The sequence below is a fragment of the Mizuhopecten yessoensis genome, unplaced genomic scaffold (genome assembly GCF_002113885.1).
Source record: "Mizuhopecten yessoensis strain PY_sf001 unplaced genomic scaffold, ASM211388v2 scaffold716313, whole genome shotgun sequence".
Taxonomy (NCBI): Eukaryota; Metazoa; Mollusca; class Bivalvia; order Pectinida; family Pectinidae; genus Mizuhopecten; species Mizuhopecten yessoensis.
Window position 1 is genome coordinate 562,941 of NW_018480054.1, and position 13,291 is coordinate 576,231.

The 13,291-nt window shown below is 35.9% G+C and overlaps 1 protein-coding gene across 1 annotated transcript in view; it reads right to left on the reverse strand.

Annotated features, from left to right (window-relative positions):
* Nucleotides 1-4,125: 4,125 nt before the first annotated feature.
* The window catches only part of LOC110442938 (condensin complex subunit 1-like), a 35,087-nt gene continuing 25,921 nt past the window's right edge, over nt 4,126-13,291 (reverse strand). The window contains exons 28-33 of the mRNA XM_021486829.1: nt 12,966-13,060; nt 12,204-12,284; nt 11,684-11,867; nt 6,857-6,995; nt 5,576-5,761; nt 4,126-4,782 (exon numbers count right to left, since the gene is read on the reverse strand). Of these exons, the coding sequence (XP_021342504.1) occupies nt 4,640-4,782; nt 5,576-5,761; nt 6,857-6,995; nt 11,684-11,867; nt 12,204-12,284; nt 12,966-13,060 (828 nt within the window). The 3' untranslated portion in view covers nt 4,126-4,639. The remainder of the gene's footprint in view (nt 4,783-5,575; nt 5,762-6,856; nt 6,996-11,683; nt 11,868-12,203; nt 12,285-12,965; nt 13,061-13,291) is intronic.

Sequence of the window (13,291 nt, forward strand, 5' to 3'; positions counted from 1 at the left end):
CTTTCAGTGACCCTTTCTTGAGCAGCTTTAGTATGTCGTCAGCATATATCGCATCCATGAGCTTGGCTTGCACTCCCTTCCGTCTGTGGTCCATTGCCCGAATTATTGTTAGCGATATTTCTCAGAAAGTGTACTGGAGGGACATATCGCCAACTTCACATGTAGATTCCCCATGGTTTTAGATGTGCGTATTAAAAGTTTTGTATTAACATAAAAATTAATATGGTCAACAGCAGGTGGCTATCTTGACTTTTTGTAGAGTTACATATTGTTAGCGCTATTTCTCAAAATGAACAGGATGGATCTTTGTCAAATCTTATCTGAAGGTACTCCGTGGCCTCAGTCTGGTGATGCACATTGTATTTTGGGACTGATCGACAAAGAGATGGCTGACAGACAGTCATCTTAATTTTAAGAGTTATAGATTGTTAGCGCAGTTTCTCAAATATTACTGAAGGATTTTGTCAAATCTCACATGCGAGTTCACCATGGTCTCTAGAAATGCATATAGAATTTTGGAACTGATGAGAAAACCAAGATGGCCGATAGAACGCCTCCTTGAAATTCTTAGAGATAAACTTTGTTAGCACTATTTCTCTGGATCTTTCTATAAAATTTCACATGTAGGTTTACATGGTCCTGAGTTATGCATATTGAACTTGGGGACTGATCGGAAGCTTTTGATAGTTAAAGCTCATAAGCGCTATTTTCAGGAAGCAAGACTCCCAATAGGGTCATCCAAAGGTTTATACACATTTGACCATGTGGCCTTGACAGTGGTGCGGGTCATTCACACGAACGAACTCCATAGTTCTTATCACCACCCTTTGTATTTTGGTTTCAACACATTTGCCCCTGTGACCTTGAATATGGGTGAAGGTCATTGATTCAGATACATTCTGTAGCTCTTTATCTGAGGATGTAACTGGCCACATAGAACCATCCTAGGCCTTTTGGTTATTCAGACTAAGTTGTTTAAATAATTTCAACATATTTTTGAAATAAAACACACATGTTTAAGCATTGGTTTTGAATATGGTTGAAGTTCATTCACTTGAACAAATGTGGTAGCTCTTCACCTGAACATCTTGCTGACAAAATATCATCACCCAAGACTGTTTGGTTATTCAAGGGGATTGCTTTTTTTTTTTAAATATTTCATATTTAACACATGTGACCTTGAAAAGGAATGAAGGTAATTCATTTGGACAAATATTATAAACCTCCACCAAGCATGTTACTAGCCATTATCACCCTAGCCAATTTGGTAAGTCAGAAGTTGTTGATAGGTTTCGAATATGAGTCAAGGTCATTCATCCCTGAATTCTACAAAAATCATCACCCTAGCCTTTTGGTTATTTAGAAGTTGTTTACATGTTTTTTGTAAAGACATTTGACTGATGACCTTGAATATGGGTGAAGGTATTTTTTAAAACTAAGTTGGTAACCCTTAATCTAAGCATGCTATTTGTAAAGTCTTCACTCTAGCCATTTTGGTTATACAGAAGAAGTTGTTTAACATAATTATTTGACATGCCCACTTCACCAGTTTGTTCACTGCACACTGTATGTAACTGGTCCATTATTCTCTGGTTTTGAACCATGTTTTTTATTGGTCAGAGTTATTTCTGTTAAGAAATTTCTTTATACAGGATTATGTTTTTACTATGGAACAGTGTCTGCATAAGTGTTTAGGTTATTTGGCGATTTTTTGGTAAATTGTATATGTGAATTAAACATGACAGTGACTTTTTCTAAATCAAATTTTGTTTCAAATGAAACAAACTTGAAACCCCAAATTCACATATAGAACTGTATGGTGTGGGAAATTCATCTACATATAGATCTGTATGGTGTGGGAAATTCATCTACATATAGATCTGTATGGTGTGGGAAATTCATCTACAAGTAGATATAGAACTGTATGTGGTGGGAAATTCATCTACATATAAAACTGTATGGTGTGGGAAATGCATCAACATATAGAACTGTATGGTGTGGGAAATTCATCGACATAAGTACATACAGAACTGTATGATGTTGGAAATTCATTTTCATAAGCACATAAAGAACTGTATGGTGTGGTAAATTCATCTACATAAGTACATACAGAACTGTATGATGTGGGAAATTCATCTTCATAAGCACATAAAGAACTGTATGGTGTGGTAAATTCATCTACATAAACACATATAGAACTGTATGGTGTGGGAAATTCATCGACATAAGTACATACAGAACTGTATGATGTTGGAAATTCATTTTCATAAGCACATAAAGAACTGTATGGTGTGGGAAATTCATCTCATATGGAACTGTATGGTGGGGGAAATTCATCTACATAAACACATATAGAACTGTGTGGTGTGGGAAATTCATTTCATATAGAACTGTATGGTGTGGGAAATTCATCGACATAAGTACATACAGAACTGTATGATGTTGGAAATTCATTTTCATAAGCACATAAAGAACTGTATGGTGTGTGAAATTCATCTACATAAGTACATACAGAACTGTATGATGTGGGAAATTCATCTTCATAAGCACATAAAGAACTGTATGGTGTGGTAAATTCATCTACATAAACACATATAGAACTGTATGGAGTGGGAAATTCATCTACATAAACACATATAGAACTGTGTGGTGTGGGAAATTCATCTATATAAGCACAAGTAGATATAGAACTGTGTGGTGTGGGAAATTCATCTATATAAGCACAAGTAGATATAGAACTGTGTGGTGTGGGAAATTCATTTCATATAGAACTGTATGGTGTGGGAAATTCATCGACATAAGTACATACAGAACTGTATGATGTTGGAAATTCATTTTCATAAGCACATAAAGAACTGTATGGTGTGTGAAATTCATCTACATAAACACATATAGAACTGTGTGGTGTGGGAAATTCATTTCATATAGAACTGTATGGTGTGGGAAATTCATCTACATAAACGCATATAGAACTGTATGGTGTGGGAAATTCATCTCATGTAGAACTGTATGGTGTGGGAAATTCATCTCATATGGAACTGTATGGTGGGGGAAATTCATCTACATAAACACATATAGAACTGTATGGTGAGGGAAATTCATCTACAAGTAGATATAGAACTGTATGTTGTGGGAAATTCATCTACATATAAAACTGTATGGTGTGGGAAATGCATCTGCATAAACACATATAGAACTGTGTGGTGTGGGAAATTCATTTCATATAGAACTGTATGGTGTGGGAAATTCATCGACATAAGTACATACAGAACTGTATGATGTTGGAAATTCATTTTCATAAGCACATAAAGAACTGTATGGTGTGGGAAATTCATCTCATATGGAACTGTATGGTGGGGGAAATTCATCTACATAAACACATATAGAACTGTATGGTGTGGGAAATTCATCGACATAAGTACATACAGAACTGTATGATGTTGGAAATTCATTTTCATAAGCACATAAAGAACTGTATGGTGTGTGAAATTCATCTACATAAACACATATAGAACTGTATGGTGTGGGAAATTCATCGACATAAGTACATACAGAACTGTATGATGTGGGAAATTCATCTTCATAAGCACATAAAGAACTGTATGGTGTGGTAAATTCATCTACATAAACACATATAGAACTGTATGGTGTGGAAAATTCATCTACATCAACACATATAGAACTGTATGGTGTGGGAAATTCATCTGCATAAACACATATAGAACTGTGTGGTGTGGGAAATTCATCTCATATAGAACTGCATGGTGTGGGAAATTCATCTACATAAACACATATAGAACTGTGTGGTGTGGGAAATTCATCTACATAAGCACAAGTAGATATAGAACTGTGTGGTGTGGGAAATTCATCTACCTCAACACATATAGAACTGTATGGTGTGGGAAATTCATCTACATAAGCACATAAAGAACTGTATGGTGTGGGAAATCAAAAGTGTAAAGACTGACTTTCAAATCCACTTCAGAATTTAATTTCGGAAGTGATAATGTATCCCAGCAATGTCGATCAATAGCCTTTGTGTAAACCACACAATGCTCTATAACAGTTCCTCTGTGACTCGGAAGTCTCAATAATGAAAAATTAAAAAACAAGAATGTAAGAATGTCATAATTTTTTATTGGTAGTCCAAGTGCATATCTGTAAATTGAAAATTCTTCAACAATACATGATGATGCAGTTATTCATATTTCCCATGCTTCTGATTATTTCTTTATGGACCATCCACTGGTAAGGTCTTATATGACTAACAGTGTCCTATTAATAGAATATCAAGTCGAAAAATGTCTTTGAATGCTTTCATGAATTATTTTTTGCACCACAATTACTGAATAGTGCATCAATTAATTTTGAGTGAATGTTATGTTAACATGACAGGTAATTCATGTACAGACAAAGCAGTGAGGAAATAGGTGTTGAGGGAGGCAGAGGAGAGAGGGAAAAAAGGAAAAAACATTCTAAAGAGGATGACTTTTACAGAGAACACCCCAAACAGATATTTCGTTGAATGAACATATGGATAATCAGAAATGATGTCCAATTGAATCAGTCCACCTTGCTTGGCAAATGTTCTAATCTCTGTCAGTATAATTTTTAGGGAATAGTGATCCCTCATATGTCCTTATCTCGGAGAGTTGACTGTCAGAAGAGGTCTCGTCTTTTTCTTTCCTCCCCGGTGAGTCTGTTTTTTCACTGGCATGAGATCCTCCTCGTCTGACGACTCGAGGGTTTTCTGGCTAGCTGATTCTTGGCTCTGGCTGTCCTCTGGATAAACAAACCGAAAATACACTTAATGTATTAAGGTCATTGGAGTGTATCGATAAATGGAAACAGGAAGTACATCCCTAGTTGAAAATCCAATGTAGGGAGACAGTATCACAATTTCCCCAAGTTCTAATGTTTAATATTAAACTGATGAATATTGTATGTTTATTATTGACAGAACAGTGTGTTCTCCCAATATTAAAGTATTTCAAAGCAATCCAGGTATTAATTCAGTTTTTTTTATTATCAATGAGTCACATGTGTCCATTTTTCTGTACTTCAGGAAACCGGCTACCTATTTCACTACTGTGAAGTTTTTCAAGAACGATAACTCTTACCTGCAATTACTATGCGTATATGGTTTTATTATAAAATGTCAATTTTTATATCGTGTATAGAGAATTAATTTTACACAATTTCTGCATTTATTAAATTGATATACATTAATGCAATACTAATATATGTCAGTATCATTTTTATTGACATTATTTTGTAAAAATATTGTGTCTTTCATTTTTTTTTTCAAAATTCACTCCTTTCTACATAAATTTCCATTTAAAATCCTTAATATTCTGACAACCTATATTTTTTTTGCGGCAGAAAATTTTCTTTACTTTAAAACAATATAACTACAAAATTTGAAGAAATTCTACTGAGAAATGGTGACACAATCCTATTACCTTAAGCTTAGAAATATTTATATTATCAAAAAAATATACACAGACATTTGGTAATTCGATTTATACACTAAAAGAAAAAACAATTATGTATCATTCAAGTGTATTTGATTTACCTGTACAAGATTTATCCAGATCAAACAATTCCAAGTCACTGTCTTCATCGGAATCAAACGATACTTTAGGTTTCGCTTTCCGTTGTGTCTGTCGTCTTACTATCGGTGTCTTGTTCTCCTGAGGATCATCATCCTCACTGTCAGAGATCACCTTTTTAGTGCGTCGCCCAGCCTTGCCCTTCCGAGCTGTAAATAAAACCCAGCAAATTAAGAATGTTGGTTTCATAACTATACAGGTTTTACCTCTCTGTGGGTTTAGGCTATTAAGGTGCCATCCCTGGTGTATTGATGGGTACATTTATATATTTATCTTTGCAGTGCTATCTCACTAAAATGTGGACATGACAGCATGAAACCCCACCTAGTCCTAATATTTTGACCAGACCAGTGGCAGGAGCCTAGGGAGACACAAACCAATGAAGAAGAGAGAGCAGGTAGTGTAAGAGAGACAAAACAAGTGTGACCTTTGAACCTTTAACCCTGATCAATGACCAGTAAATTCTAATAAGGCATAGAAATTGATAATACCATCCTAAAATTAAATGTAAACAAAATCTATAAAAGAGTTCACGAGATATCTTGTACTCATGCTTTTTACTTCAAAGTAGTGAAGTGTGACCATTTAACATTGACTGATGACCACCAAAATCTAACTACCGTATTTGTCCAGTGATAAGCCCTGCCCCCTACTTTGAGTTAGAGATTATGCGTTGTCCCCATGGGCTTATATTAGGATAAATACGGTGGGTGTACAACTTCTTGCTACCTTACCATGGTGTAAATATGAATTAACCTGTAGAAAGATTTATGACATGTATTGTACAAAAGTTTTTAACTGGTAAGTGTGACTCTGACCTTGACCTTAAAGTGTAGAATTTGATGTAAACATTAAATTACACTGTTTGGGAGCTAACAATCTACATCTATGGAAAAAAAATTGTATGGCACAAATCTTGGCTTAGAAATAATACTGGATGTGACTTAGATAGACAGATGGACACAATCCAGATAAATACCAACATTTCCCCCCGAAAAGCAGGGATAAAAACAAAAGAAAAACTTCAAATCTCTTCATCTCATGCTTTAAAGCAAAAGTCATAAAACACAGTGGTTTTGTGTTTATTACATGGACTGAGCTTGGGAACACAAGTTAATACTATCTTAAAATATGATATGTCATCAAAGTGCACATTGGTTTTACATATTTATCATTTTGCATTTAATCACATAAATGATGCCAATTGAACTTCTTTATTTATCTAACAAGGAGGAGGAGTTTACCTGGAGTTTTGCGCGGTGTCTTGCCTCGCTGACTGGCCTGGCTGGCTTTCTGTGTTATTTCATCGTCCTCCATTCCTTTATTGTGACAACGTTCGAGGCGCTCCTCTAACTCTGTCAGTAAAGGTGCCAGGGCAGCCACCTATTATAACACAGGGTACACAGTGAAACACCTATTATAACTGCAGGGTACACAGTGAAAAACCTATTATAATACATGGTACACTGTTAAACATCTATTACAATACATGGTACACAGTGAAACTCCTATTATAACTGCAGGGTCCACAGTGAAACACCTATTCCAATACAGGGTACACATTGGAACACCTATTATAATCCAGGGTACACAGTGAAACCCCTATTATAACTGCAGGGTCCACAGTGAAACACCTAATATAATACAGGGTACATAGCGAAACACCTATTATAATCCAGGGTACACAGTGAAACTCCTATTATAACTGCAGGGTCCACAGTGAAACACCTAATATAATACAGGGTACCTACTGAAACACCTATTATAATACATGGTACACTGTTAAACATCTATTACAATACAGGGTACACATTGGAACACCTATTATAATCCAGGGTACACAGTGAAACCCCTATTATAACTGCAGGGTCCACAGTGAAACACCTAATATAATACAGGGTACCTACTGAAACACCTATTATTACTGCAGGGTACACAGTGAAAAACCTATTATAATACAGGGTACACTGTGAAACACTTATTACAATACAGGGTACACTGTGAAACATCTATTATACAGGGTACACTGTGAAACACTTATAACAATACAGGGTACACAGTGAAACACTTATTACAATACAGAGTACACAGTGAAACACCTATTATAATACAGGGTACATAGTGAAACACCTATTATAACACAGGGTACACAGTGAAACACCTATTATAATACAGGGTAAACTGTGAAACACTTATTACAATAAAGGGTACACTGTGAAACATCTATTAGAATACAGGGTACACTGTGAAACAGTTATTACAATACAGGGTACACAGTGAAACACTTATTACAATACAGAGTACACAGTGAAACACCTATTACAATACAGGGTACACAGTGAAACACCTATTACAATACAGGGTACATAGTGAAACACCTATTATAATACAGGGTACACAGTGAAACACCTATTATAACACAGGGTACACAGTGAAACACCTATTATAATACAGGGTACACAATGAAACACCCATAACAATACAGGGTACACAGTGAAACATCTATTACAATGCAGGGTACACAGTGAAACACCTATTATAATACAGGGTACACAGTGAAACACCTATTACAATACAGGGTACACTGTGAAACACCTATTACAATACAGGGTACACAATGAAACACCCATAACAATACAGGGGACACAGTGAAACAACTATTACAATACAGGGTACACAGACACCAACAGGTACACAGACCACCTATTATAATACAGGGTACATAGTGAAACATCTATTAAAATACATGGTACACAGTGAAACATCTATTACAGTGCAGGGTACACAGAGAAACACCTATTATAACACAGGGTAAACAGTGAAACACCTATTATAATACAAGGTACACAGAGAAACATCTATTACAATACAGGGCACACAGTGAAACACCTATTACAAAACAGGGTACACAGTGAAACACCAGAGAAACATCTATTACAATACAGGTTACATAGTGAAACATCTATTACATTACAGGGTACACAGTAAAACACCTATTACAATACAGGGTCCACAGGTAAACACCTATTACAATACAGGGGACATAGTGAAACACCTATTACAATGCAGGGTACACTGTGAAACACCTATTACAATACAGCCTACACAGTGAAACATCTATTACAATACAGGGAACACAGTGAAACAGCTATTACAATACAAGGTACATAGTGAGACATCTATTACAATACCGGGTACACAGTGAAACACCTATTACCTATTATAATACAGGGTACACAGGGAAACACCTATTATAATACAGGGAACACAGTGAAACAGCTATTACAATAGAGGGTACGTGGGGAAACATCTATTACAATACAGGGGACACAGTGAAACACCTATTATAACACAGGGTACACCGTGAAACACCTATTATAATACAGGGAACACAGTGAAACAGCTATTACAATAGAGGGTACGTGGGGAAACATCTATTACAATACAGGGAAGACAGTGAAACACCTATTACAATATAGGGGACACAGTGAAACACCTATTACAAGACAGGGTACACAGTTAAACACCTATTACAATACAGGGTACGCAGTGAAACATCTATTACAATGCAGGGAACACAGAGAAACACCTATTACAATACAGGGAACATAGTGAAACACCTATTACAATAAAAGGTAAACAGTGAAACACCTATTATAATACAGGGTAAACTGTGAAACACTTATTACAATACAGAGTACACAGTGAAACAGTTATTACAATACAGGGGACACAGTGAAACAACTATTACAATACAGGGTACACAGAGAAACACCTATTATAACACAGGGTGCACAGTGAAACACCTATTATAATACAGGGTACCCAGTGAAACACCTATTATAACACAGGGTAAACAGTGAAACACCTATTATAATACAAGGTACACAGAGAAACATCTATTACAATACAGGGAAGACAGTGAAACACCTATTACAATACTTGGCACACAGGGAAACACCTATTATAATACAGGGTACCCAGTGAAACACCTATTATAACACAGGGTAAACAGTGAAACACCTATTATAATACAGGGAACACAGAGAAACATCTATTACAATACAGGGTTCACAGTGAAACACCTATTACAATGCAGGGTACATAGTGAAACACCTATCATAATACAGGGTACACAGTGAAACACTTATTACAATACAGGGTACACAGTGAAACACCTATTACAATACAGGGTACATAGTGAAACATCTATTACAATACATGGTACACAGTGAAACACCTATTACAATACAGGGTACACAGTTAAACACCTATTACAATACAGGGTACACAGTGAAACATCTATTACAATGCAGGGTACACAGTGAAACACCCATAACAATACAGGGTACACAGTGAAACACCTATTATAATACAGGGTACACTGTGAAACATCTATTACAATACAGGGTACAAAATGAAACACCCATAACAATACAGGGTACACAGTGAAACATCTTTTACAATACAGGGTACACAGTGAAACACCTATTATAATACAGGGTACACTGTGAAACATCTATTACAATACAGGGTACACTTAAACACGTATTATAACACAGGGTACACAGTGAAACACCTATTATAATACAGGGTACACTGTGAAACATCTATTACAATACAGGGTACAAAATGAAACACCCATAACAATACAGGGTACACAGTGAAACATCTATTACAATGCAGGGTACACAGTGAAACACCCATAACAATACAGGGTACATAGTGAAACACCTATTACAATACAAGGTACACAGTGAAACACCTATTACAATATAGGGTACACAGTGAAACACTTATTACAATACAGGGTACACCGTGAAACACCTATTACAATACAGGGTACAAAGTGAAACACCTATCATAATACAGGGTACACAGTGAAACACTTATTACAATACAGGGTACACAGTGAAATACCTATTACAATACAGGGTACACAGTGAATCACCCATAACAATACAGGGTACACAGTGAAACACCTATCATAATACAGGGTACACAGTGAAACACTTATTACAATACAGGGTACACCGTGAAACACCTATTACAATACAGGGTACATAGTGAAACGCCTATCATAATACAGGGTACACAGTGAAACACTTATTACAATACAGGGTACACCGTGAAACACCTATTACAATACAGGGTACAGAGTGAAACACTTATTACAATACAGGGTACACCGTGAAACACCTATTACAATACAGGGTACACAGTGAAACACCTATTACAATACAGGGTACATAGTGAAACACCTATCATAATACAGGGTACACAGTGAAACACTTATTATAATACAGGGTACACAGTGAAACACCTATTACAATACAGGGAACACAGTGAAACACCTATTACAATACAGTGTACACAGTGAAACACCTATTACAATGCAGGGTACACAGAGAAACATCTATTACAATACAGGGTACACAATGAAACACCCATAACAATACAGGGTACACAGTGAAACACCCATAACGATACAGGGTACACAGTGAAACACCAATTACAATACAGGGTACATAGTGAAACACCTATTATAATACAGGGTACACAGTGAAACACTTATTATAATACAGGGTACACAGTGAAACAGTTATTACAATACAGGGTACACAGTGAAACAGCTATTACAATACAGGGTACACAGTGAAACACCTATTACAATACAGGGTACACAGTGAAACACCTATTACAATACAGGGTACATATTATTTTTAACACCATATAGGCTCCACAGTATAACATAGCCCAAGTTTCCTCTGGCCCTGACACCAGACTTAGACATTTTGACAGATAGATGTCTGGTGTGGGCCAATGCCAGACATCTATCTGTCAAAATGTCCTAGTCTGGTGTCAGGGCCAGAGGAAACTTGGGCTAAGTATTACATTATACCAGGTACATACAATGAAACACAAGTTGATATACCTGTCTTTGTGAATCCCTTGTTAATTAAATACTTTTACCTTAATATTTCAATGTTAGTCTCCTACAGTGGTAAAGACAAAACTGAAGATAGACTTTTTGGTATAAAGAAAGAAAGAAATCTGACGTTTAGTGTTACCTTTGTTCCTAGTTTAGAGGATGACTGAGATTTTGTTATGATGGAGACGAAGCAGGAGTAGACATCATCATCAGCCAGTTTATCAGCAAAACACACAAAGTTTTCCTGGAGTTTGCGTAGACTCTTTTCGTTGTAGGACAACATGGAGAGACAAAAGGACAGATCACGCCACTGTCTCTCATTCCTACAAATATCAGGTGACATGTTAATGTTAGGATATACTGATAACTATTGTCCTTCAGACTATGATCAAGGATTTTCCTTTGTTTCCATTATAATGTAAAAGTCATTTTGATGATCGAGAGTAAAAAGAAGCATTCCAATAAGTCTCCAGTAAACAGCTGTAATGCTAATTGGGCCCAAATCTCTCTTTGTTGATTGTTCAATTGCTTTTAAAAGAAACTCTCATTTCTTATCATTTAAGATGTGTACAAATTTCCTTTGGGTAATGAGGACTTAACTGATGTACAGATGTAATAAAATGAATTATCTATAGAAGACTTTTCCTCAGTAAACACACCTGGCAGCCCGGAAGCGTTGACAGAGTTTCTCTACCAGACTCTCACACTGTCGATCCTTCTGTATGAAGGCAAACAAGTATCTGGAACAGACAACAATTCATGTTATACAACAACAAGATGAAAAGCTTTAATCTATAGTCCACATAAGTCAATCTATGTACTCATGATAACATGGATTAATGTTTTTTTCAATTATTTGAAACTACAAAGCAAATCAGATTAAGAACTATGTAAATATAAACTCACAATTTGCAATAAAGGAAATCTATAAAAGGGAATTTTAAGAAACTGTATAAGACGGTCATGAGTCTAGAATATTATGGATATGGAAGTTTCATAGCATCATTAACATTATTTTAACCTCAAACCTTTGAAACAATAAAAGCTATTACAGCCAATATTGTGAAAAAAATATTACACCCACATGACAAAAGACCTTTACAGTTGTGGCCTACCCTTTCCAGTTCACCTGTAGGAAGCGTACACCCTACCCCTTCCGGTTCACCTGTAGGAAGCTTATGCCCTACCCCTTCCAGTTCACCTGTAGGGAAGCGTATGCCCCCCCTTCCGGTTCACCTGTAGGAAGCGTATGCCCTACCCCTTCTGGTTCACCTGTAGGAAGCTTATGGAGATTGAGAAATACCTTCAGCAGTCAACATTGTGCTTTCATTAAAAACTTAAAAACACATATTTAAGATAGCATGCTTAAATATGCATGTGATTCCTGCTATTAAGAATTTAACATTAGAAAGGAAGTATACCTGAGTATTGTTCTGAAGTGCTCCTCGTCTACTCCGACGTCGGGATCAGAAAGACGACTGATTAGATCGGGCATAATGTTGTAGATGGCATTTCCCTGAAAAAATATTATTATAAATTCATTAACTTCCTTTGATATTTTATCTTTCAGTAAATTCACAAAATTCAACTGTTTTTGAAAATGACGTGATTCGCAGCAATGAATCTTAGTTCGGTTTGAATTAATTTCATTGCAAAGTGTAAACAAAAGACAAATGTAGCTGACAAAAGTTATTACAACTTAATTATGTCCTTTCCGTAACAAATACATATATACAAAATTAGTGTG